At 33.4% G+C, this 27,267-nt stretch overlaps 4 protein-coding genes across 5 annotated transcripts in view; 3 read left to right on the top strand and 1 right to left on the bottom strand.

Moving 5' to 3' along the window:
- Window positions 1-3,096: 3,096 nt before the first annotated feature.
- LOC125868911 (F-box protein At3g07870-like) lies at window positions 3,097-4,275 on the bottom strand. The gene has a single exon (XM_049549475.1). It carries the CDS (start codon window positions 4,273-4,275, stop codon window positions 3,097-3,099), a length of 1,179 nt encoding a protein of 392 aa, XP_049405432.1.
- Window positions 4,276-7,829: 3,554 nt separating this feature from the next.
- LOC125868909 (uncharacterized) lies at window positions 7,830-8,246 on the top strand. The gene has a single exon (XM_049549474.1). The coding sequence runs from the start codon at window positions 7,830-7,832 to the stop codon at window positions 8,244-8,246; it is 417 nt and encodes a 138-aa protein (XP_049405431.1).
- Window positions 8,247-8,928: 682 nt separating this feature from the next.
- The window catches only part of LOC125866693 (prolycopene isomerase, chloroplastic-like), a 56,401-nt gene continuing 38,062 nt past the window's right edge, over window positions 8,929-27,267 (top strand). Inside the window, exons 1-10 of one of the 2 annotated variants that reach the window (XM_049547001.1) lie at window positions 8,929-9,062; window positions 10,058-10,281; window positions 10,588-10,698; window positions 10,961-11,014; window positions 11,161-11,448; window positions 11,641-11,832; window positions 11,918-12,076; window positions 12,159-12,395; window positions 13,023-13,164; window positions 13,252-13,452. In XM_049547001.1, the coding sequence (XP_049402958.1) occupies window positions 8,954-9,062; window positions 10,058-10,281; window positions 10,588-10,698; window positions 10,961-11,014; window positions 11,161-11,448; window positions 11,641-11,832; window positions 11,918-12,076; window positions 12,159-12,395; window positions 13,023-13,164; window positions 13,252-13,424 (1,689 nt within the window). In that variant the 5' untranslated portion in view covers window positions 8,929-8,953 and the 3' untranslated portion in view covers window positions 13,425-13,452. Of the gene's footprint in view, window positions 9,063-10,057; window positions 10,282-10,587; window positions 10,699-10,960; window positions 11,015-11,160; window positions 11,449-11,640; window positions 11,833-11,917; window positions 12,077-12,158; window positions 12,396-13,022; window positions 13,165-13,251; window positions 13,551-27,267 lie in introns of those variants that run through there. The other variant, XM_049547000.1, reaches the window with a different exon arrangement.
- LOC125868908 (putative late blight resistance protein homolog R1B-16) lies at window positions 14,934-20,764 on the top strand. Its single transcript, XM_049549473.1, has 3 exons — window positions 14,934-18,973; window positions 19,160-20,327; window positions 20,563-20,764. The coding sequence occupies exons 1-2, from the start codon at window positions 14,934-14,936 to the stop codon at window positions 20,316-20,318; spliced, it is 5,199 nt and encodes a 1,732-aa protein (XP_049405430.1). The 3' UTR covers window positions 20,319-20,327; window positions 20,563-20,764.

Here is a 27,267-nt window from a genome sequence, read left to right as displayed (position 1 = left end):
TTTTTCTTTCTTTTTTCATTTTTTCTTTACTTATTATTTAACAATCTGATTTTATTTTTTACCCTACCGTTTTATAGAAGTTTTACCTTGTATCCTACTTTTGTTGTAGGTATATCATTCAAATTGTTGACGTGTGATATATAAAATGAATAAAAGAAATGCAGCTTTGTTGACTTTGCAATGCAAACAACTTAACGTTAAAATGGACATTAATATATACACCAAAATTCAAAAGCATCCACAAAATAGTAAGAGTTAATATCAGAATTCAAATATATATATATATATATATATATATATATATATATATTGCAGAGGAAATAAGATAAAACTAATATTCTAAAGTATTTTAGGCTTTGGATAAACATTTGTGACTTGAAAGTTTTCGTCCATGGTAGTCTTGAGTGAGTAAAAGCTTGGGATGTATCTAGTCGCTGCACTGACATCACCGTAAACTTTAACCCGGATGAACCTCTTCGACTCGGGTCTGTATGAAGCTAGGCATCTGAAATTTTGTATCAAGATTTCTGCATCTTTCCAAATTAATATTGGGTTTATATTAAACCTATTAAAATCTCGCGGAAGAGAATTCACCATAATGGTATCTTTAGTCCAAGATTCAGCAACCCCATACTCTTTCATCCACCAGATATCAATATTAGCGGACCATCTGTTTTTATCATCAGTCAAACACAGACAATTTCCCACCTCTGCTAGCTTCAAGATCCATGGTGGAGTTCCCAGACCAGGTGGAGCTGGTAGAGACTTGATCTTTTCTGTCTCAATATCAAAGGAGTAAATTTTGTCATTTTCTTCGTGATACATCTAATGAAGAGCACCATTGACAATAACCTGGCCAAATTTATACCTTGTAGGACACGGAATTTCACCCACATTCCTCCATTTCTCACCAACTCCAAGAGTATAAATCTTCAATTCTGATACGTGAATATGCTCTCTAACTACTAATCTCAATACTTTATATTCTCTAGAGGCTTCGCTAAAGCAAAATCCATAAGTAACTTGAATAACACTTATCTCCATTTCAGGCAATTTAACTTCGAAATACTCACCCAAAAGAGGATTACTTATGTAAACTAAATGTTTCTCAATATACATCGAATCATTCAACAAACAAATGAATCCATTACACGAACCAACTAAAGACACTCTCCCTGGAGGGTAGTGAAACTTAGGGATCAACGGAATGGGTCTTGTAGAGCGGCCATAATAATAATGATAACCTTCTTTGAGTTCTAGAAGAGAATGTTCGCCTATACCTTCCGAAAGCAAAATGCATGGGAATTTAAGGGATCTTTTTTCATACATTGAAACAAATAAAGGGTCAGGATATAAAATATTATACCAAACTTTACAAACACATTTACATCGAAAAATGGACTTGATTGGCAATCGTGAAAGAATATCAATCATAATCACCAATGGATGATCCATAATCCTCATCCTCGTGACTTGACAAATTCTTTTTTCTTTACCCTTAGAGATTTTGACGTCCATGGCTGCACTTACTTTGAACAAAAAGAAAAATTTCCCAAATTTTGAGGGTTTGGGTGGGGTGGACTTTCATATATATAGTGCGCTCCAAATTTTAAATTTTGAATTTTGATTAAAAAGGTTCCCATAATTGAACCTTTTTTCTCTTTATGTCTTCTTGAATTATACAGTTAGAGGTAATATTTACTTTTTTTCTCTTTATGTCTTCCTGAATTATACTGTTGGAGGTAATATTTACCTTTTTTCCTCTTTATGTCTTCCTGAATTAATATTTACCTTTTTTCTCTTTATGTCTTCCTGAATTATACTGTTGGAGGTAATATTTATCTTTTTTCTCTTTTTGTCTTCTTGAATTATATTGTTGGAGGTAATACTTACCTTTTCTCTCTATGTCTTCCTGAATTATACGTTGGAGGTAATATTTACCTTTTTTCTCTTTTTGTCTTCTTGAATTATATTGTTGGAGGTAATACTTACCTTTTCTCTCTATATATCTTCCTGAATTATATTGTTGGAGGTAATACTTACCTTTTCTCTCTTAATGTCTTCTTGAATTATATTGTTGAAGGTAATACTTACCCTTTTCTCTTTATGTCTTCCTGCATTATACTGTTGGAGGTAATATTTACCTTTTTTTTTCTCTTTATGTCTTTCTGAATTATACTATTGGAGGTAATATTTGTCTTTTTTTCTCTTTATGTCTTCCTGAATTATACTGTTGGAAGTAATATTTACCTTTTTTTCTCTTTATGTCTTCCTGAATTATATTGTTGGGGTAATATTTACTTCTTTTTTTCTCTTTGTGTCTTCCTGAATTATACTGTTGGAGGTAATATTTACTTTTTTTCTCTTTATGTCTTCCTAAATTATACTATTGGAGGTAATATTTACCTTTTTTTCTCTTAATGTCTTCCTGAATTATACTGTTGGAGGTAATATTTACCTTTTTTCTCTTTATGTCTTCCTATTTATCAGTCTTTAACAGATAAAATTCCAAAATTCAATATATTGTCGAGATAGACCCCAACAGAAGCAGCGTGTTGATGAGATTCCGTGACTTAAGACAGTGTCAATCTCGAGTAGGCTAGCATCTAATTAAGTTGGCTAGTTCGATAACAAGTTCAGGATCACTGCTGCACTTGACAGCATAGAAAGGTAGAGTAGTGTTTTGTTGCTGCTTCTATGCATTTATTGATCTCTTTTATATAGTTATAGAATGCCCATATATGATGAAAATAGCTTACGCTTATGAAGTATAGCTTATGTTGCAAAATTGCAGGAAGACATTTCGTGCTCAAGCTCGTCCATGTTTTCTTTGTTCTCATTTTGTTCCTTAGTCCGTTCTACTCATACAAGTGCAGAATGAATTGAAACAAAAGGAATATAGCTTTAAAGACTTCACATTGCAAGAAACGTTAAAATGGGACAAGGTATGCTCTGCTTATAGAGGCAGAGTTGTACTATCATAACTCAAAAACATTCATTACACATTAAAAGTTGACAGGTCTATAGATGAATTACACGAGAAACATCGAGAAAACATAATATCCAGGAGGAAATAAGACTAATTAAATATCTAAACTATGTCAATCTTCGATAAACATATGAGACTTGAGAACTTTCTCCAATGACAGTCTTGAGTGAGTAAAAACTTGGGATGTAGCTAGCCGCTACATGTCCAGGGTACACTTTAACCTTCGTAAACTTCTTTTCTTTTGGGTTGTAAGAAACTACTTGTGTGCCACTATACCTTTGCATCAATATTTCTCCATCTTTCCAAGTTGAGATTGGTATAAATCTATCCCAACGGGTATTTGGTTGAATAGTATCCTTCAAAATGTGAGTTTTAGTCCAAGATTCAGCTATTCCATACTCTTTCATCCACCATATATCAACATACTCACTATCATTAGGATTACACAAACATAGACTATTCCCCAACTCTACTAGCACCAATTTGTAGGATGGAGTTTTCAGACCGCGCGGAGCTAACAGGGACTTCACCTCTTCTGTCCAACTGTTAAAGGAGTAAATGCTGTCATTTTTTCCCGAATTCATCCAATGAACAACACCATTGACGTTAGCCTTACTAAATGTTATGGATAGAGGTTGTGGAGCCTCACTCACATATCTCCATTTTTTATCAACTCCAAGAGTATAAACCTCCAATTCTGATACTTGTGGATGTCTATCAAAATTACTAACTACTGATCTCAATACTTTATACTGCCTAGAGACTTCACTAAAGCAGAATGCATAAGCAACACAAATTCTTTTCTTCCATTTAGGCAATTTAACCTTGAAATACTCACCCAAAAGAGGATTGCAAATGTAAACCGAATGGTCTAAGTCATATATGCAACCTTTCAACAAACAAACGAACCCATTACATGAACCAATTAATCTCATGTCGGGTAAAGGGAGATGAAACATAGGGCTCAACGCAGTGGTGCTCTTTAGGGGGTAAGGATCATCTGGTTTGAGTTCCACAAGAAACTGGACAGGGTAACCAATTGAAAGCAAAAGGCAAGGAAAATTAGATGATGATCTTTTGTGATACATGTTAGAAAATAATGAGTCCGAAGTTAAAAGATTATACCACAGTTTACAAACCGTCTTACAACAAAAAATGGACTTGATTGGTAATCTCGAAAGAATGTCCAACATAATCTCACATGAAAGGTCCATGATCACGGTGACATGAAAGATTGTTCTTCCTTTGCAATCTCCCTTTAAAAGATTAGAGCTTCGAGGGTCCATGACTGTCACTTCCTTTGAACAAAAAGGTTGACGATGTTCGGGTAGGCTTAATCCTCCAAGCAAAAGCATAGAAAGTTTTCTATGAGAGAAAAAAAAAGGTACAATGATTTAGAATCCCAACTACATGTATAGATCCCGAATAATCCCAAACCTATAAGAAAAAGGTTCTCCCAATCCTAAAAGAACAATATATTCCTATTCCAAATCTATTAGGACATAGAGTTTCATAAACATTCAAAAAATAATCAACACCTATTTAATTTCGAGTACATTTATAGTACTAATCATATTTTATTTTTTGAGTTGGGTTATCATTCAAATTCTTGATGTGTGTCGTTACGGAAAACGATAAATCTATTAAACGCATATAATAACCGTGTGTTTGAGGAATTAGATTTTGATTAGGAGTCTAATGAATCAGAATAGGCTAATTATAAAGGTTGTTACTTATCATTCCTTATCTAATTACGTCTTATTTGTTTTCAAAATTGATTAGAATGAAATAAATTCATTGAAGTTTTTTTTTCTCACAACAATCAAAATTGTACATATTAATTGTGTAGCTATAGTTAATATTATTTGAATAGAGCACTTGTACTAACAAGTGTTACAACATGTGCAATATTATATCTAACACAAAACGAAAACGATCACATAGTTTAACATTATACTAAAAACAGAAAAACTCCTAGGTGCAAATTTCATCGCCACTCATTTATTAGACTAGAAAGAATTCCAAGGACGATAATTGAACAAACCTAGTTCTTAATTTCGTGTACAATTTTTACGCCATTTTTTGGAACTAGAGGTTGAGGGGATGTTGGTGGTAATGGACCTTGAATGGGGCAAAAACTTCGGAGTGTTAAAGGGAAAAGTGAACCAAAAGGGAAAATCTTAGGCCAACAACTATCATGAATGTCTAATACAGCTTTGCAACATTGAGGACCAACTAATCGAAGTCGAATAGTTAGGAAAGATGTTATAATCTCCTCAACACATCCAGGAACGTTTAACACTGATGCTAAGCATGTGGAGATATCCGGAAAAAGACCATTATCGACCTGACCACCTAAACCTGGTAAAAGACCTCCTCCTCCTAGTAATTGTGAGACGCTCGGAGAAACCTGGATCGATATACACAAGAGAATTAGTGCATAAGCATAGACATAAGTCATGTTTAGAGGATTTGGAATTTGATGAAAATTTGGAAGGAAGATTTCATATTTATATATTGTAGGATGTAACGTTAATGTATGGTGGACCTTTTAATTTCTTTAAATGTCATTAATATGAAGACTTTATTGTATACATTTTAATAGTAGTAAAATTGTAATCGATTATCTTTTCAGGTTTTAATGTTTTATAGCATTAATATCAATGTTTATTATATAGCACATTCTCTAAATTAAAGAACACAAGAATTATATTGAACTGAATATATTACAACTTTTATTTATATATATATATATATATATATATATTCCGTGAGTTCGCATTGGGTTTAGACTAATTTAAATTGGCGTCATATAAAAGCTGTTTAAGGGGGAAATAATTTCCCCATTAAATAATAATTTTAATAATATAAAAATGGAAACAAAATAACATTGGAGGTAGAATTTGATTTGTAAGGTGATGTTAAAAGGGGAAAAATTATTTTCACCTTTTTGGTCTTATTTTCTAATGCTTAGTCCGGTAGGCTTTATGATAGATCCTCGACTCCAGAAAATAACAGAAATGAAGAAATCAAATCTATTAATTTGTCTGTAAAATATTTTACACTCGATTGAATGCATTGAATCTTGCAATTATTATGATGAAGATAAATATTCAGAGTTTTTAAAAGTGAAATTAAACAATAAACCTAAATTTATAACTAGATTAACATAATTTGGTATTTTTTTAAAAACTCTACATATGTGGAGCATAATACTGCATTTATTAATTAGGAAAAAATTAAACTTGTACTGCAAAATCTTTTCAAATCTCCATGATGAATTTGTAGATAAAATTTATGAATTTATAATACGTTAATCTTCAAAGATTTTTTCCATATAAACTTTATTAAGTTCACATTTACAATAATTATTATTTAAGAACCATTCATCGAAAAAAAAAAACAATCAAAAATGAATTTCTCTCACTTAATCTTCTTCATTCTTATTGCTCTCTTTGTTCCTAGTAATGAAAAAATGGTTCAAGCTATTCGACCACATGAGAGTTTATTAGCAAAAAGTGAAAAAATATTTCAACCTTTTTTAGCTATTCACGAGATTTCAAGAAAGTTGAATGATGTTCAACAAAGGTCAGGGTCTTCATACCGTTTGGTTCCTAGTGGCCCTAATAGGGCTGAGAGTCCATCAGATTACCCTCTAGAGCCGATTAAGCTAGGCAAAAAGCTATATAAATTGAAGGCATCAAGGAAATTGAATGGTGGTCAACGAGGGCTAGGGTCTTCATATCGTTTGGTTCCTAGTGGCCCTAATAGGGCTGAGAGTCCGTCAGATTACCCTCCAGCACCGATTAGACTAGTCAAAAGGTTATATTAATTGAAGGTCTAAAAAACTTACTCTAATCTTATTTTGTGATAGATGCAAGGTTTAATTTAGTGATTGAATTTTTATTTTTCACCTAGTTTGGAAGTACCTATGATTATTATTAATATATGTTTATGTTGTTCGGGTTGAAGGATAAATAATTTTTTTATTTATTAGTATGTATTTATTTTTTCTATGAATCATGTAACAGAAATTAGAAATTTAGTAGTACAACACTTCTTACCCAGATTGGAAGTCTATAATTTTAATTGTTATCGAGGATTTTATTTTGTTCAAAATGATTAAAGATGTTTGTCTATATAAAATATTTATTTGGTATAATATGAATGAAACAGAAACATGAGAGTATAATATAAAATATTTATCTAGGTATTTTGTTTTGTTTATTACTTAAATTTTACTATATTGTATGATTTAAATCCATTGTTAGGTAACGATAAAAAAATTCATTTTTTTGTGAGGACCGATTTGATGTGATTTGTCGTTACCTTAATATTTTCTTCTCATTTTGTCTTTACTTATTATTTAATAATTCTATTTTTTCTTTTACCCTACCTTGTATTATGAATGTGTGATATTATATAACGATAGAGAACGATACAATCTATTCAAACATTATATTCATTAAAATAATACAATACAATACAATATATTATTATGAAACAATATGTAACAACCCCTAACAAAAATTTAACACATTCAGTTTAATATAATCCTTATGCTTACTGTTTATGAACGAAAATACTAAAATATAACAAATATTGTCACTTAGTAAATATCGTATAGATTAATGGTACTGTCTTTAAAGGCATTAAAACTTAAAACGAAAATTAATTACAACTATTAAAATGTACAATAAAGTTCCCATATAAAAGACGTTTAATTTAAAGAGGGGGAAAAGTAACCAAATATCTTACCATATAAATATGGCATGTCCTCCTTTCCAAATTTTCATCAAATTCCAAATTATCTTATCAACTTATATATTCGATAAGAAAAATGACTTCTGGCTATGCATATGCACTTATTTTCTTATGCATATCGATTGAGGTTTCTCCAAGCGTCTCACAGTTACTCGGAGGAGAAGGTCTTTTACCAGGTTTAGGAGGTCAGCTTGATAATGGTCTTTTTCCGGATATTTCCAAATGCTTAGCATCAGTGTTCAATGTTCCTGGATGTGTTGAAGAGATTATAACATCTTTCTTAACTATTCGACTTCGATTAATCGGGCCTCAATGTTGTAAAGCTGTACTAGACATTCATGATAGTTGTTGGCCTAAAATTCTTCCTTTTGGTGCACTTTTACCTTTGACACTTAAAAGTTTTTGCCCCATCCAAGGTTCATTGCCACCAACAACCCCTCAAACTCTATTTCCAAATAGCGACATGAAGATTGTACACAAAATTAAGAACTAAGTTGTTTAATTATCGTCCTTTGAATTCTTTTCAATAAAACAGGTGGCGATGAGATTTGCACCTAGGAGTTTCTTTCTTTTTTTTTTTGCTTTTAGTACAATATTAATTAAATTGTATGATTGTTTTCGTTTAAATGATAAGTAATTTGTTAAAGAATGAAATTTGGAAATCTATCATTTTTCAAAATAAATCGTTGTCTTTAGTACGATCTGACTTCACACCAAAATATCCACCCAATCTTATATTTTTTATAATTTATTTAGTTATATTTTCAATAAATTTCTGTGATACAAATCTTGCCAGACCTGTTACCTACTTCGAATTCACAAAAACTAATTTTAATTCTTAATGGGATTTTCTTGATGTTTATGTTTAAATCTCTTTTTGCACTATTACCGTAAAATTGTTAAATACGTCGGAAAATAAAAATATTAACTTTTGACAAACTTAAACGACCAAAGTTGTTTAATACATACTTAAGGGACTATTTTTGATATACTCTAAAAAAAATAAGGAATTGACCCACCTTCCACTTGTCAAACTATTGAGTAGCCTTACACAACTTATATAAATTATGTGAGATACAATATAAATTTGTGGTGCAGAAACTTAGAACGTGGAAATTCAACTATCAACAAACTTAGCTATAGAAGTATAATAGTATACAATTTATGGTTAGCCAAATTAGTTGTAAAAATTCAAATTCAATGGCTTTGAGGTTTCTTCAATTTTCTCCTCTTTTCAATTTCAACTCATCGAATCGAAAACGCACAGTTTCTACCTCTGCTACTCTTGCCTCCAAGCAACCCGTTCCAGGTATCGCTATGGTTTATTATAATTGTTGTTATGATATGTATGTATGTATGTTTTACAAGAAAGATTGGGATCTTGTGAATGTGGTTGGTTTTATTGGAAATAGATTGTCTACCTTCTCCGGACCCACATGTGGGACATTAAATGTTTATTGATGGGGTGTCGAATGGACGGGTTAAAATAATTGAGTTAATGAATGAAAGGATTATTTGGTTACTTTGACTTAATTGGAGTGGGTCAAATGTCATAATTCATAACCCAATCCACTATTCCTTACTAAAACATGGATGTCGGTAAGGTCGTTAGTGGTGTAAGCTAATATTTCTATCGGCATTTTGTCTCTTTGGTCTAGCCAATTTTACTCAATACACAATGCCAATATATTTCTCAATTTTTGATTTACCGGAGAAGGCGAGAATCAAATTAAATATATATTGACTATCATCTTTGCATTATTTTTTAAAACTTTGATATAAGAAAAATTGCAACTTATAGTAAATTTGGCGTAGATTTCGAAAATATGTAGAAGTAACACTCAACAAGCCAAAAGTGCCTAGTGAATTTGGATGGGGAGAATGTAGTTACATGTAGTAACACTCAGTAAGTGTGGACATTCCAAAATGTTTGATAGTTTCTTATAGCTGACTCTTTTGCAAGTCACATTACCTTGTTGAATTCTGTGTTTAATCAAATTACATGACGCAAACGGAGTACTTTTTCCTGGAAAAATGAACGAATATATGCACGATATGTCTAGTTGTTGTAAGTTCTTAGTTTATAACATGTATTGAAATTGTTGTCTTTATGCTTAGTGTATAACAGATTGGTATTTGGAAGACTTGATAACTCGTGATGTATCCACTTGCCTCAAGGTGTAAATTGATGTTCCATTGAAGGAAAATACCGTCTTTCTAAGGATCTTGTCTGTGTAGATTCTTAATGCGGATAAGTTCTCTCACTACAGGAACATGTTTATTTGACTGCAGAATAATGTGCAGGCAAGCCAGAAGCAGATATCGTTGTTATTGGGAGTGGTATAGGTGGGCTATGTTGTGCTGGACTTCTTGCTAGGTATGGCCAAGATGTTTTAGTACTAGAAAGCCATGATGTAGCCGGAGGTGCAGCTCACTCTTTTGATATTAAAGGATACAAATTTGACTCTGGTCCATCATTGTTCTCCGGTTTTCAATCAAGAGGTCCTCAGGCTAATCCATTAGCACAGGTTATACTCGTATATGTTTATAATTTGGCTTTGTTTGTTCAGAATGCAAATGAATCGAAATATACTAGTATATAAGTTTTCATCTTCCCTCGTCTATCCTAGACCTTCCTTCCAAATGTAGTATTCGTCTAATGTGGACAGAACTCGAATTAAGGGCTTTATATACTAGCATTTTCTTTGTCGCATCAATGTTCTTAAGTTACTACACATGAAATAAGTGTATGAGATGTTAACAAATTTTTACTGTAATTTAGTATACATGGTTTCTTGTTAGCAAATAACTCGACTTATTGATACGTTTCTCAGGTTCTTGATGCATTAGGTGAATCGATTCCCTGTGTGAATTATGACTCGTGGATGGTATATGTACCTGAAGGTGAATTCCTGTCACGCATTGGCCCAACAGAGTTTTTTAAGGTCTGACCTCCTGTTTGCTTTTGTGAACATCTTTCATAGACATCATCAAAATTTTTCCTGTGTGTTTTCAGTATTTGCAAGCTTCATGTTGTAACTTATAAAAATATTATGATGTTGATCTAGTGTACTATGCTTACAGTAGAGGACTGTATGACTTCCTTTTTATTTATGTGATCGTATCCTAATGAAACCATTTTATCTTTTAGCTGAACGGTTACATTTCCTTATAACATTCTTCGTGATAATCTCTGTCACAATTCAGGATCTAGAGAAGTATGCAGGACCAGATTCAGCGAGAGAGTGGAGGAAACTTCTTGTGAGTATTGCATACTTCTCATACATGTTGTCGTTTCTTACGTTATTGATTGTTCTAATACCCAGAGATGTTTCTCTTGATAGTCCCTTGCTCTCGAACTTTTGTAAGAGCTCTTTACTCATTTGCATAGAGTGTTGTTTTTACAGGACGCAATACTTCCAATCTCAGCAGCTGCAATGGCTCTGCCTCCACTATCTATCCGAGGGGACTTGGGCGTTCTTTCGACTGCTGCTGCTAGATATGCACCTTCTCTCTTAAAATCTTTTGCTCAAATGGGACCTCAAGGAGCCCTTGGTGCTACCAAGCTTCTCAGACCCTTTTCAGAAATAATTGATTCTTTGGGGATAAAAGACCCTTTTATACGTAATTGGCTGGATCTCCTAGCTTTCTTGCTTGCCGGGGTCAAAACTAACGGCATACTCTCAGCAGAAATGGTAACATATATCCTTATAGAAATATTCTACATAAATCTGGTATTAATTAGTCTCATCTTCATGGTTTCACGAGTGTTGTACTCGATTTTATGTTTAACGTTCTTACATTTAACTTAACTTATTGGAGCAAGTATCATTATTCTCACAATTAATTCATACAACTTCATTAATATCATAGTTGATGCTTCATAGGTGTACATGTTCTCAGAATGGTATAAGCCAGGTTGTTCTTTAGAATATCCACTTCATGGAAGTGGAGCAATCGTTGATGCTCTTGTTCGAGGATTACAAAAGTTTGGTGGACGGATTTCTCTCAAGAGTCACGTAGAAAACATAGTTGTTGAAAAGGGTCGAGCTGTTGGAGTCAAACTCAGAGGTGGCCAAGTGAGTAAATTAAAAGTATGTTGCATTGTGAAATGATACATGACATTTTCTATTAAGGTTGCACTTTCTCTTTGTGATGTTGCAGTTTGTCCGTGCTAGGAAGGCTGTAGTCAGTAATGCATCTATGTGGGATACACTGAGTTTATTGCCTCCAGAAGCTGTCCCGAAGTCATATCAGGACGGGATTGAAATGACCCAACAGTGTGAATCATTCATGCATCTGCATTTGGGTTTTGATGCAGAGGTAAGGCACAGCACAACGATGCATTGTAATAGCTTTCGTGGACTGATTGCTTACTTTAATTGTCATTGTAATGGATCTATAGGGTATATCTGATGACCTGGGAATCCATCATATAGTAGTTAATGACTGGGACCGAGGGGTTGATGCTGATCAGAACGTCGTGCTGATATCTGTCCCGAGTGTGCTTAGTCCAGATCTTGCTCCACCTGGAAAACATGTTTTGCATGCTTATACCCCTGGAACTGAGCCATTTGAAATTTGGGAAGGTCTTGATCGCCGAAGCAATGAGTACAAAAACCTCAAGGCTGAAAGATCTGAGGTACTCTTTTAATTTCTTATCTATTAATGACAAACAGTGGTCCAACAACAACAAACATACCCAGTATAGTCCCACAAATTGGGGTGACAAAGAACGGTCCAGCTTTCGTTGTTTACATAGTTTTGTGATGATAGTATGGCTGATCAACTTGCTTTATCATGTCACGTTATTATGATATTAGCTAACACGTTGTTAGATGTTTCATTTTCCCTCTTGAATCAGAAGCTTAGTCACAATGCTCAAGCCATCGTGCCTAGCTGATTTATGCTCTAGATCAGAGGAAGATTTAAACACTATGGGTTCAACCTTTAAGATTCTTAGAATTGAACCCGTAACACTTTTAACATACGGATTTAAAACTATAATTTATTGCAATTTTAGTGGACTTTTACACGTAAATGTATGCTCCTCGTTGAAAATACTGAGCTCAAATGAACTCGATGACTGAATACTGCATCCTCCACTATTCTAGATATCTTTTATCACATGTTCATTTTCCGTCTATATGTATCTTTGCAATTTGTGACCTTCAATCAAGAACTAGTTGTACTTCCCGTTCTAGCTAGCTGCAAAATTGTATTCATATTGAGGTGCCTTTTCAGCTGATTTTTTCCGTTTACATGACAGGTAATGTGGAAGGCTGTAGAGAAAGCACTAGGGCCAGGGTTTAATCGCGAGAAGTGTGAGGTGAAATTAGTGGGAACTCCATTAACACATCAAAGATTTCTTAGAAGAAACAGAGGGACCTATGGACCAGCTATATTAGCAGGTAAAATAGTGTGTTCAACTGAACTCATTATTTTTTACTCGAACTATAAGATCACGCTCATTCTAAACCAACTGATTCGATCTGCAGGTAAAGGCACATTTCCTGGACACTCAACACCAATTCCACAACTCATGTGCTGTGGAGACTCTACTTTTCCTGGCATTGGAGTTCCTGCAGTTGCTGCTAGTGGTGCTATTGTCGCGAATTCATTGGTTTCTGTGACAGAACATTCGCGCCTTCTTGATGCTATAGGGATATGATCAAGGAGACTCTCGAGACTGTTAAATTGTTTTATTTAGTCCTGAAAATTTTGATTCATTCTGTATAAAGCCTTACATTGGTTATACTTTGTACAATTAATTCTACCTTTGTTTACATTATTGAAATATATTTTCTACTTTAGCTTGTACTATTTATTTAGTAAATGAAAGAATGACAGATCATATGGAAGGAAATAAATTATTTCATTATTCAGTCTGTCTTATTATCATTGTTTATACTACCTAGCTGTAACTTTTTGTCTTTAACATGAAAATAAGTGGGAAATGAGATAATACTAATCAATAAGTCAGTGTACCTTCCCCCACCCCCAAAAAAACTGCAAGTTGAAATGCTTTATTTTTGGGTTTTTAGTTGCAGGAAGCTAAAATAAGTTGAGGACTTGAATCACTGTGCAAAGGTGTTTGTCTTTGGGGGTTTCCAAGTAAAATTTCCACCAATACCAAAGTAAGTTTTATTTGTTTTTATTAAGATTAACTCTGTTCGGTACGAAGGAAAATAAGTAGGTTTCTTGTTTACTTTTTTTGTGTTTGATATGTAAGACAAATACTATAGAAGGTGTGGGGGGGAGGGGGTGCTGGGGTGAAGATGGGGTGTGTTTGAGGGTTTGGAGGATACAATTAATATGGAATACCATGTATGAAATTTGTTTTTTTCTACTTCCACTGCTGAAGTCATTTGACCTTACTTGTTTTCCAAAAAATTGACCAACTAAACATGGGAAAATTGACCAACATGGGTTGTGGTGCACTGGTAGGAGTGTTTCACCCTTAACCAGAGATCTCGGGTTTGAGCCCTAGGTATGGAGAAAATCCTGTTGGGAGCGCCACCCCCGAATGGGCCCTGTAGTGCGCGATCCGGATTTAGTCGGAGGTCCAATGTGGGCTTCGGACACCAGAAAAAAAAAAGAACATGGGAAAATTGAAAAATAATTTTTGGAAAAATAAAAATTGTTTTCCTTCATACCAAACACAATGAATCTGAATTAAGATGTGTATTAAGATTTAGATATGTGAATTTGAATACGTATCTGAATGTTAAGATGTACTTGGCATTTTTTTTTTTGTTTAATTTAATTCACCAATTCAAAAGTAAGTTAATTTGTAATTTAATGAAGGACCAAAAAGGAACCACCAGATTGAATAGTAAGATGGATGAAATGTATTCATCCTTAACTAGAGGTAACTTTTGTAGTGGAGATACTAATAGTAGGGTCGGGTCCAGTGTAATCCCACAAGTTGAGGAGGGTAGGATATATACATAGATGTTACTTCTACCTTTGTGGGGTAGAGAAACTGTTTCCGGTCATTGGCTACCGAATACAAGATAAAAACTAGGAGTGTTTTCTGAAGAAAAGACTGGTAATCACTAAATCTTCTTAGTGTGCACGAAATATGTTCGTGTCAAGCTATCTGAAGGTATCGAATTTATTACTTGCAGGATTTATTAGGAATCCAACAATTAGAGACAGCTGAAAAGGTGGAAAGCAGATGGCTGAGAAGTGTTTCTGTGTGATAAATGCCATACATCGTGTGAAGGGCGAGCATTTTGATAGTTTGACGAATAATCAATTGGACAATGCTGGGAACAAACTAGTGTATGTAGCTTTATCTCTCAAGTACCTGGAAACGGCTCACCCTGAGAACGGGATATCTACACAACTTAGGTCCCTATTTATGAAAGCTCTTGGTGGCTTTTTTGAGATAAGTTCTCAAATGAATGATCAAAGCAAGACAAATGACACCATCGAAATGATATCAAAGGTGCTGAAGATAATTCGACTGGAGAATATTGCTGAGCGAATCAAAGCTTCAAAGCCATCAAGATCATCTAGTCTCATTATAACTATGGAGATGGTAGGGTCTGTCATAGCTTTGCTTCGTTGTTTTGATGGCATACTGCACTTACTTGATGTAAAGTGTCCTGCGCTTAAACCGAAGCTGAGATATCTAGGAGTCTTCTTATCATTAACTGTGAATCGGTGCATTGAGCATGAGAGTTTTAAGGATCTTTTTGCCCTTGCTGAGGATATAGCTTATACCACAGTACACCTATGTTTCTTAAGGTTGGCCAACAGTATGGAGGAGGAGGAGGAGCACGACGAAGACCTGCAGGCACACCGAGTGTTAGATTGTGAGTTCTCGAAATTGCTGGAAAGGTTAAGTCCTTTTACACCTGAACTGAGGCAGATTTATCTGAGCCTCTTGATTGAGTCAAAGTCATCACGACCAGAGACTACAATGAACGCTGATTTTATGTATGATTCTGTTGATGCTATCAAAGAGGATCTGGTGGAGCTTCTAAGCCGTGATGCCAGCTTAAAAGTTACCTTTGATGATCTTCTACCGTGGCTCCAAAAAGGACTAACTTACCTTTCTACATTTCTCCACAGCATAGTATTCCAACGCACTTCACGTGAAGAATTCAATTCTCTTCAATCACATATCAATGCTCTGATCATTGAGGCAGCAATTGTGATCTACTCCTTTTATGATGAGGGAGGCATGAAGAATACTGAAACAGACCATGAGCTTTTTCTTTTGGAACTGAACTTTAATCATGTGAAGGTAGAAATTAATCTGATTCAGCTGCTAAACGGTGAAGCCACCATAATAGCTCCTCTGAAATATCTGGCTGACTGTGTTCGAGAAGAGCTGATATTGTTGGGAACTTTTCTCATGTATTCATCGGAACAGTGCAAAGAGCAAACAGAGATGACTGATTTTTTTACCCTTATTCAGTCTGTGACTAAACAAGCATGGTCAGTCATTAAATCTCTTTCTCGTGACTTGAAGCAAGAAGACATGACCAGGGAAATTAATCGCTTGCATTTTGAATTGCTTTTAAAATTCAAGTTTATTAAGGCAGTAATTAGACAGATGTGTCCCACCATTTCTACATCATCGACACTGGATCATCCTACGATAAATCTTTTGAATTTTCTTCCTATCGACTTTGATGTCATTGATTCTTATTTCAGCATGCTAAAATCCTCAAAGACACAATCTTCGCATATCCCCAAGATGGATGAGGTTTTGATAAAGTTTCATGAATATATTCTTGGCAATGTGCTACTGAAGGATGAAAGTTATTCAACGTTTACTGTTGCAGATGAGGTTAAAAAGTATTACTATGGGTTGTTACTCATCGTAACGTATCTTTTTGACCCTCCAGTTCAAAGCATTGAATGCATGAAGCAGAAAGATTTCTTGACAAGATTTGCAACTTTTGCAATTGAGGATGAATCTGCTATCTGTTTAATTTATGAGGAGGCTGTGGATAGCAACAAAAGTAGGAAGACCAATCTTGTTCTTCATGTTTTGACGATTGCTTTCAAGCTTATCAAGTCTGATGAAAGCTTGATGGTTCTACTACAGCAGAAAGCAACTTTGAAAGCTGAAATTCTGGATCTGATTGAAAGTCTTCATGAAGAGTTTATTTTCCTTAGAGCTTTTCTCATGGATGTTCTCACACAACACACAGAGCTTAACGAATTGCATGATCTCTTAATGCATGCTGAAGTGACTTCCCACAAGTTAGGACAGATCAGTGGTTCTAGTTATGAGAGTTCCGTGGACGGGTCCAGCACTCAGCAAATGAGGCTTCCATTATCTGATCTGCTACAAGAGATTGAGACTGTCAAGGTAGAGTTCAGAAAAGTATTCTTTCAACTTCTGGATGCATCGCCTTGCAACATGACAGGTGGAGAAGGCCTTGTCAATTTTTTATCGAACTGCCAAGACAGGCTGTTCAACTATGATGATTGTTCAATCTCTTTTCTGAAGGATCAGATCCTAGTTGTCAAAGACAAATCAGAGTACTTGGGATCTTTTGTTGCAGATATCGTACAGTATCGTGATATGCATCAAGAACTCAAAGACCTCGTGAGACGTATTCAAGATATAAATTATGTATGTCTCTTCCATGTCAAGGGTTATAAACCCGCCTGGTATTACATGTTATATCTCTCTGATTTCAAGCAATTGCTCAAGCATATTGAGGCAGAAGTCAAAATGATCTGTCTTAAAGTTCCACATGCATTAGGTTATTGTTTCCCCAAGACAGATGGATTAGGATTTTTCAGTTGTTTCTTGGGAAAATTGGAGGAGCTGTTGCGTTCTAAGATTCATTCGGTTATTGATTTAAAGCATCAGATTGAATCAGTCAAGGAGAGCTTATTGTGTCTCAGATCATTGATAAATCATTTTGCGGAAAACTTAGATGAGCATGATGAAGTTTATGGTATTATAATAACAAGTGTTGCTGAAATGGCATACAAGGCAGAGTATGTCATCGACTCGTGCTTGTCCAGTTCTCATCCACTCTGGTACAAAGTTCTTTGGATTTCTGAAGTTGTTGATAACATTAAGCTTGAAAATCATGTTGTTAGTGAGACTTGTGGAAGAAAGAAGATGGACGTGACGGTGCATAAAGTTGTAAATACCTCTGTGAGTCTTGGACCATCTTTATCAGGTAATACTCCAAGAATAAATGAAGAAATGGAGGGTTTTCAGGAGGCAATGGACAAAATAAAGGAGCAGATACTTAGAAGATCTCCTCATCTGGATGTTATCTCGATAGTTGGTATGGCTGGGATCGGGAAGACCACTCTTGCAGAGAAGATTTACAATGATCTCATAGCTACCCCTCACTTTGATGTTCACGCTAAGTGTCGTGTGACTCAAGTATATTCATGGAAGGAATTGCTGCTTACCATCTTGAATTATGTTCTTCAGCCTGCTGATCGCACTGAAAAAGAAGACGGTGAATTAGCTAATGAGCTGCGTCAAGTTTTGTTAACCAAGAGATTCTTAATTCTCATTGATGATCTGTGGGATAAAACAGCATGGGACTGTTTATATATGTGCTTTAAAGATGCTCATAGTGGGAGTAGAATTATCCTAACAACTCGTCTTACTGACATTGCCAATTATGCTAAATGTGAAAGCAATCCCCATCATCTTCGTTTGTTCAGAGATGATGAGAGTTGGACATTATTACAGGAAGAGGTGTTTCAAGGGGATAGCTGTCCACCTGAACTTGTAGATGTGGGATTTCGAATAGCAAAAAGTTGTGGAGGGTTGCCTCTCTTCATTGTGTTAGTTGCTGGTGTTCTGAAAGAGGAAAAGAAGAACGAAGATTCGTGGAAAAAAGTAGAGGAAAGTCTAGGTTCACGTAACGGTGGTAGCTTGGAAGAGAGCATGTCTTTGATTGAATTCAGTTATAAAAATTTACCACACCATCTGAAGCCTTGTTTTCTCTACTTTGGAGGATTTTTAAAGGGCAAGGATATTCATGTCTCCAAATTGTTTCGGTTGTGGCAAGCTGAAGGATTTGTACAAGAGAACAAGGAAAAAAACAGAGAAGATGTCACACATTACTTTTTTGAAGATCTTATTAGTAGAAATATAGTAATGGCCATGGAGAGGAGACCGAATAGCAAGGTGAAAAGGTGTCGTATTCATGATCTCTTGCACAATTTCTGCTTGGAAAAGTCCAAGCAAGAAAATTTCCTTAACCAAATCAATAGGTACAGAAAATTATATTGATGTCATTTTATTATGCTTATACCAACTGCCAAGGGTCCTTCGGAAACAGCCTCTCTACCTCCACGAGGTAGTGGTAAGGTCTGCGTACATTCTACCCTCCCCCAGACCGCACTTGTTATTTTGTTATGCTTATACCAACTCTCATTGTCATGTATTTATTTATTCAGGGGAGTGGATATGCTTCCTGAAAAGCCTGAGGACTACCGGTTGTTCATCCATTCTTACCAGGATGAGATTGATTTGTGGCGTCCATGTCACTCAAATGTCCGGTCTTTACAATTCAAAGTTGTAGATCCGGATAACCTGTTATGGCCACGTGATATCTCGTTCATATTTGAAAGCTTCAAACTTGTTAAAGTGTTGGATTTGGAATCGTTCAACGTTGGTGGTACTTTTCCCAGTGAAATACAGAGTCTTATTCATTTGAGGTACTTAGCTGTTCAAACTGATGCAAATTCAATTCCTTCTTTTATAGCTAAACTTCGGAATCTAGAAACTTTTGTGGTAAGAGGATTAGGAGGAGAGGTGATATTACCTCTTTCTCTTCTGAGGATGGTCAAATTGAGGCATATACTTGTAAAACGTCGTGCTTCATTTACTTTGCATGAGAACATGGATGAATCACTTGCTAACTATCAGTTAAATGATTTGGAAACATTTTCGACTCCACGTCTCTCTTATGGTAAAGATGCTGAGACAATTTTGGCAAAGATGCCAAATTTGAGAAAGTTGAGTTGTATATTTTTGGAGACTTTTAGTTATTCGGAGAAATTGAAGGGAAGGTGTGTTCTTTTTCCGCGATTAGAGTTTCTAAGTCATCTTGAATCAGTCAAGCTAGTTTCCAACAGTTATCCATCTAAACTTCCACACGAGTTCAATTTCCCCTCAAAACTAAAGGAATTGACTTTGTCCAAGTTTCGTCTTCCCTGGTGTGAAATTTCTATAATCGGAGAATTGCCTAACTTGGAGATTCTAAAGTTACTTTTCCGAGCCTTTGAAGGGGATCAATGGGAAGTGAAAGATGCGGAGTTCCCTAAACTCAAGTACTTGAAATTGGACAATATCAACTTTTCACAATGGTCCATCTCAGACGATGCTTTTCCTGAGCTTGAATATTTGAGTTTAACCAAATGTGAGCGGCTTGAGGAAATCCCTTCTCATTTTGGAGAAGCTGTGTCTATAAAAAGCATTGAAGTAAATAGATGTGGATCGTCCATTGCTAATTCAGCCCTGGAAATTCAAACAACGCAACATGAAGAAATGGCAAATGATGCGTTCACAGTTACCATACAACCTCCAGATTGGGATACAAGATCATCTCTTTGATCTTGGCTGGTATGTTCATTCCGCGCATATGTTTCACTCATTCATTTTTTCTTTGTATAAGAAGCAAAACTGCTATCTATGTAGATGATCATTTTGTAAGTTGGAGTGTTCAACTGACAGAGTGGAGACGAGTTGAGGTGTCTAGATATGCATACTCAAAGTTGAAGTGCTTACTTGCCATTTGTGTCCAAGTTCGAGTGTCGGTTTTCACACTCATTTTGAACCAACTGATTCTTGTCTACAGGTAAAGGAACATTTCCAGGACACTTAACACCAATTACACAAACTCATGTGCTATAAAGACTCTACTTTTCCTGGTTTGCTGCTAGTGGTGCCGTGCATTGTCGCGAATTAATTGGTCTCTGTAGAACGTGTGTATCTACTTGTTCAATTTTATATAAGTCAAAATGTCTACTTGTCTATACCCAAAGTTGAAGGGCATAAATATCAACTAAAGTCAAATTAAATGTACGTTTATAAATTATACTTTTTAATTACTTAGTACTCGTTTCTATAATATTCACTGTACATAGGCAGTAGTATTCATTCTATTCATAAAAAAATTGTTATGAAATCTTTGTCTTCGTCGTCTATATTCATACGCAAACTTAATTAGTTAAACATTATTAAATACTATATATAAAAAATTATAATATCTAAATTTACTTTAAAATATTATTATATTGAACTTGATTAAAGTCGTGCAATCGATTTCGAGTATCAACAAGTGTTTGGACATTATTTTGAATCGATAGAATAATAAATTAAGTAATTACATGTTTAGATTAATACATAAATATGACTTTTAACTTGACTTCATTTTATATTTATATCCTCCAACTTTGAGTGTGCACAAGTGGACATTTAAGTTTGGATAAAATTGAACAAATAGAAACACACATCCTACGTGACATCCTACATGACAATTTGCGTTCTATGTGGTGTGCTATGTGTATTATGTCACATAGGATTCATGTGTTTACTTGTTCAACTTTATACAAGGTTAAGTGTTTGCTTGTGCACATCCAAAATTAGAGGGTATAAATGTAAAATGAGAGCAAGTTAAAATGCACATTTATATATTATGCCTAAAAATAATTGATATCGATTATTAATGTATTTGATTAAAAAAAAATTAATAAGTTATTCTTTTAGTCAAAACGACTAAACTGCCTTTAAAATTTTCAAACAAAAAAGTGAGAATTTAAAAGTCTTTTTAGTCCTAAAGAGACTATTGTATTTGACTTGTCTTGATCCATTAACCTTTAGTCGCAGCTTCTTCTTTGTTTCCTTTTCTTTTTCTCGACTCATTTAAAATATGATAAAGTAAATATTTGAAGATGATAAAAAGAGGTTCTAACGTATATTTATTATATATACATAAAATTTTAATTATAATTATTTAATATAATTTTTCAATGGAGAAGATAATTCGAAACTCATGATTTTAAATATGGTATAGTGACATTTTGTGTGTTTATAAGATTTATGAAATTCGTAATGTCATTATATCTGCCACTTGTCTATAACTTCTCATTAAGAAATGAGTAACCACATTTAAAAATAATTCTTTCTTTTTTTTTAACGCAGACAAAAAAGAAATTAGGTTCATATAAAATCGAAGAAAATAATATTAATTAGTATTAATATCAAATAAATAAAAGTTAGTGCATGCACCACATAATTATATAACTGTTTAATCTTGACTCAAAAATCAGTCAAATCTGCTAGCTTACTAGATAATACTATATATAGTCAAAATTTGTGTACACATAATAACATGCTCACTGTTGGAAACAATTAATTATAATATATACTTTCTTTAATTTAATACCAACTGTTTCTCACTTAGCCACAACTATATATATTTCAAAACCAAGTCTGCAAAATTAATATTTTCTCTCAAGATTTCAACAATTACAAAGAAAAAATAAATAAAAATGAGTCCATCTTCATTAGCCATGTCCTTTTTCATTTTCACTATTATTTTGAGCTACATATTTAAAATAATATTACAAATTTTTCCTCAATCAAAATTAGTAAATTACATAGATTTCATATTTTGTCAATTGAAATGGGCACGGAATGTTGTCCTCTTTCAATCCTTCTCTCATTCTTATAGTAATTACGATTTCACTATTAGTTCTGAAGATGCACCTCATTATCATCGTAATAATAATGAGCTTAGAGTAACGCATTTCGAGCATGATAATTTGGAGGATTCATCAGTGGATTGTGCAATATGTTTGTGCAAGATTGAAGATGGTGAAGAAGTTAGAGAATTGAATTGTGATCATTTTTTTCATAGGGCTTGTTTGGATAGGTGGATGAATTGTGGACGTATGACATGTCCATTGTGTAGAAATCATCTAATGAAGCCAAACACAATATACTCAGAGCTTCAACATGAAGTTATCCATTTGAATTTGTTATCAGGTAGATCGAGAGATCGTTGTGAATGGTGGTTAAGGTAAATTTATAACGAAAAAAAAAACGTCGCGGAGAGGGTAAAATTGTAAATTTACATGGGAAGCTGTCTATGTCATGCAGGTTTTTGAAGTCTGCTCCGCCACATTTGATGTATTCAATTTATTTCAGTACTGATGATTTATAATTCTTTGCAAATTAAGGGGAAAAAATTGGTATATGAGTTGATTTGATCATTTCACTTTATTGAGAAATTTATATTTTATTTATCAGTATTACTTGGAGAGGAGACTTAAATCTCATTATTGATTTTGATATTTCATAGTAATATTAGAAAGGAAAAACCACATAGACATACTTTACTATTATATATACTATTATTACCTATACTTTCAAAATATTACATATCTTATCACTAATTAAGAGTTTCCTACGTATCTTAATACATGCATTTTTGCTATTAGATACACAAAAATAGGGAAAGAGACGAGCGAGATTTTTGTGTATCTCAAATATATGTGAATCACACTAGATACATCTATCTGTATGTATGTGGAGTAATTCACATGTATTTGGGGTGTCGACTGACACCCTTTCGTCGAAAAACTACACTGTGGAGCTAGAATAAAAAATATTTATATATATATATAGACTACATGTTAACATTTCTTGACTTCTACGCGGTTTTATTTCTTTATATTTTGACACTTCTTGATAAAAATTCTGGATCCGCCACTATACGGAAAACATGAATGCATGAGTACCCCATATATATATCACACATTGTAAAGCAATCCAGACAAAAATAAAAATAAAAATGTATACAAAATATTTTTAGAATAGTACTGGAGAATAAAAGTGAAGGAAGGAAGTATAAATTAATCAAATAACCTCTATTAATTATATTTTTTTAAAAGAATAAGTAAAAAGCTAATACTAGAAATCAATAAGAACATAGGAATACGTAAAGTGTTCACAATTATTGAATTTATGGCAATTAATTTGAGATTTTTACCTCCTCACAAAATAAATATAACACTAAAGAATAGTATGATTTTCTCATTTAAATAAATGATCAAATCAAGTCATTTGCAAAGAGACCACAGTAGAAACCATGGCCAGCTTAATTCCCATCTAAATTTACAATCTTACTCGTAGCAACAAACTTCTATGTTCCTTTCATTACATTACGATATTTCTAAACAAGTTCCTGAAGGTTTCCTTCTTACACGGTTTTTTGTAAATTTACCTTAGCCACCATTCACAATGATCTCGTGATCTCCCTAAGGAGAAATCTAAATGGATCACTTCTTGATGATGATTAAGCTCAAAGAAAGTTGTGTTTGGCTTAATTAGATGATTTCTACATAATGGACATGTCATACGTCCACAATTCATCCACCTATCCAAACAAGCCCTATGAAAAAAATGATCACAATTTAATTCTCTAACTTCTTCACCATCTTCAATCTTGCACAAACATATTGCACATTCCACTGATGATTCCTCCAAATTATCGTGCTTGAAACGCGTTACTCTAAGCTCATTATGTTCATGGTCATGAGGTGCACCTTCAGAATTACTAGTGAAATAATTGTAATTACTACAAGAATGAGAGAATTATTGAAAGAGGACAACATTCCATGCCCATTTCAATTGACAAAATATGAAATCTATGTAGTTTAGTAATTTTGATTGTGGAAACATTTGTAATGTTGTTTTAAATATGTAGCTCAAAATAATACTTAGAATGAATATGGACATGGCTAGTGAAGATGGACTCATTTGTCTTCAATTAAATATGTAGCTCAAAATAATACTTAGAATGAATAATATGCATACTTAGCTTTATATAGTAATTTGCTAAAAGTAGTGTCTGAAGAACTCATGCTCATGAATTATATATATTATTTGTGTTCTTCTATGGTGTCTGTAGACTCTTTAGTGTATGAAATAGGTTAATGAAAGTGTCCTAGTAAATTTGAACAGTAAAATATTGAAAGAAGGAATAATAAGGAGTGTGGTAGGATAAATTTTATTCATTTTTGTATATTTTTTTTATCAAGATTTCAAATTTAAGCTTTGCAATGAGAGTAATTCTAGTAAAGACGTGAATAGAGATCGATGGAAAGTCACTGATATATACCCTTTGACCAACTAGCTAATTTATCAACATATCGAAATATTTTAGCAATGTATATGTTGTGTATTGATATGTAAGTATGTAAAATATACACTACATATATATTTTGTACATACTTTTATAAATTATATAATCAAATGATTTCAACCCGTAATTATTTCAATATATAAATTTATTTGTTAGAAGATTGATTTCAAGTACGTGTGGCAAATGTAGCCCATTTTCAATGGTCGGATGAATTAGTATGTAGTCTGAATTGATCAACGAAAAACAATTGTCGTAATATTTTTTAAGAAGGAAAGTAACATTTTAGCGTTTTAATGAGTGTTTATTTATTAACTAAGCCTATTTTAATCTGTCAAATTCAATCCAACTCGTTAATTTAATTCTTGAAGTCTATATATCAAATGGTTATAAAAGAAAATGAGAAAGCTAACTGAACTCATTATGATATAAAACTAGGTTAACCATCACTAAATAATTTTTGATAGCATAGTCTACATAGCTAGACAAAAAGCAACAATATCATGATGTTTATATTATAAAATATAAAACTATATCTTAGTCCATATAGCACGCTATTTGTTTAATAGTAGCACTTATTTTAATTCATCATCAACCGCCAAAGAATTTTAGCATAAGATGTTAATTAATAAATTTAGGTTAGATGAATTTGAATTCTCTTTTGGCAAATTGATCATTTATAATATTATTTAATTTTATATGATTGTACATATGTACCAATCATATTGTATTGTGAATATATATATTGAACCTTAGTGGTATGAACATTTAAATACCATATAACATTTCTAATGTTTTTCTTGTATTTTCTTGTATTGTGTGTAGTATCCTTTTATTTATTTTTAAAAAAATTGTTGTGCATCAGAGTCGGCGTTTAGCACAGGTGGTCGAATTCTTGATTGTTATCGAAGTTCTTTATCGCCAAAGACAGCTGAAGCTCTTATTTGTAGTCAACAATGGTTAAGGACGGCAACTTTTAAAGAGTACAAGTTTGAAGATCTTTTAGATGAAATTCAAAATCTTGAGATACTTGAAAAAGGTACTTCACACAATTAATTACTGAATTATAATTTGTTTACATACTTTTATGTTTTTTATTTTTAATATTTAATATAATCATTCTTTTTTCAGAACATCCAGGTACAGCTTTGAGAATTGATTAAGTTGATTCAATTGAAGAAAAAGGAAGATAGAAAATATAAATGTTTCCTTTTTTTTGAGTAAAAGAAATTAAAGGAGAGGAGATGTAGATCGTCTTTATATGACAGCAATTGTTATTAAACTTGATGTTGAATTTATTTGCTATGTGCAAATACTGCCTTTATTTTGCTAATGTGGACACTTTTTTTTGTTTTTGTTTAAACTAGTAAAGTTACTAATGTGGATACTTCCAAATGCAATAAAACCATAAAAGGATCTTGAAGCAAAAAAGGGGCAGGAACTTTGAATGAGCATACTGTTTGTAACTCGATGCATACAACTTTCTCTAGCATATTTAGAACAATTTGTAAATATTATCAAAGTTTTGGGCTGACCTCTTTTGGTTCAACATTGTAGAGAGTAGAGACCGTATGGTTATATATTTTTTTGCAAGAAATGATGAGATATTTTTATGTATGGTTAATAACTGAATAACCGAACCAAACCGAACCAAAACCGATAGCAACCAAACCGATAAATATATATTATATTTGGTTTGGTTTGATTTTGATAATTTTAAAACCGATTAAGTTGGTTTGGTTTTGGTTTTATCCAATAACCGATTCAAACCAACCCGTGAACACCCCTAATTGTGTGTGTAGTAGCCTTTTATTTATTTTACAAAAAATTGTTGTGCCGTTCTTCATCTGTCAGAAATAGGTCAACAAAATTGTTCTAGCAATTGGATTAAAAAATTTTAAAAAGGAAGTGTAGCAACTATAAAAAAAAAAAAAAATCGAAACTAACCACTTTGTATTACTGTATTAAAGAATTAACAACTATATTTTAGTTTGAGCAAGAAAGTGAGTGAGTTGCATAGTGAGTGATAGTGAATGTAATTTCTTCACCTTTATTAGATGTTTTAGTTTTGATCCCTTGAAATGAAGAAAATCGTCGTCGAGAGTACTTTTTTACTAAATCAATATTAGAAAATCGTTAATAAATGTCTCATAAAAAAATGGTATTTATTTGATGATGAATTAATTTATATTTATGATGTTAAAGTTGAATTAGTTTGACAGATTAATACATATGTCCGGAATATCAATTATTATGACAAAAGTTTTTTTTTTGGTTTTTCATCTGGTTTCTGATACATGCATTAGAACTCGATTATTTAGGGTTTGCTCCGTGTAGGGCCTCATTCAGAGGGAA

This window comes from Solanum stenotomum, chromosome 6, assembly GCF_019186545.1.
Source record: "Solanum stenotomum isolate F172 chromosome 6, ASM1918654v1, whole genome shotgun sequence".
In the NCBI taxonomy this organism is placed as follows: domain Eukaryota; kingdom Viridiplantae; phylum Streptophyta; class Magnoliopsida; order Solanales; family Solanaceae; genus Solanum; species Solanum stenotomum.
Note: the sequence above shows the minus strand (reverse complement) of the source record. Positions and strands in the feature narration are given on the sequence as shown.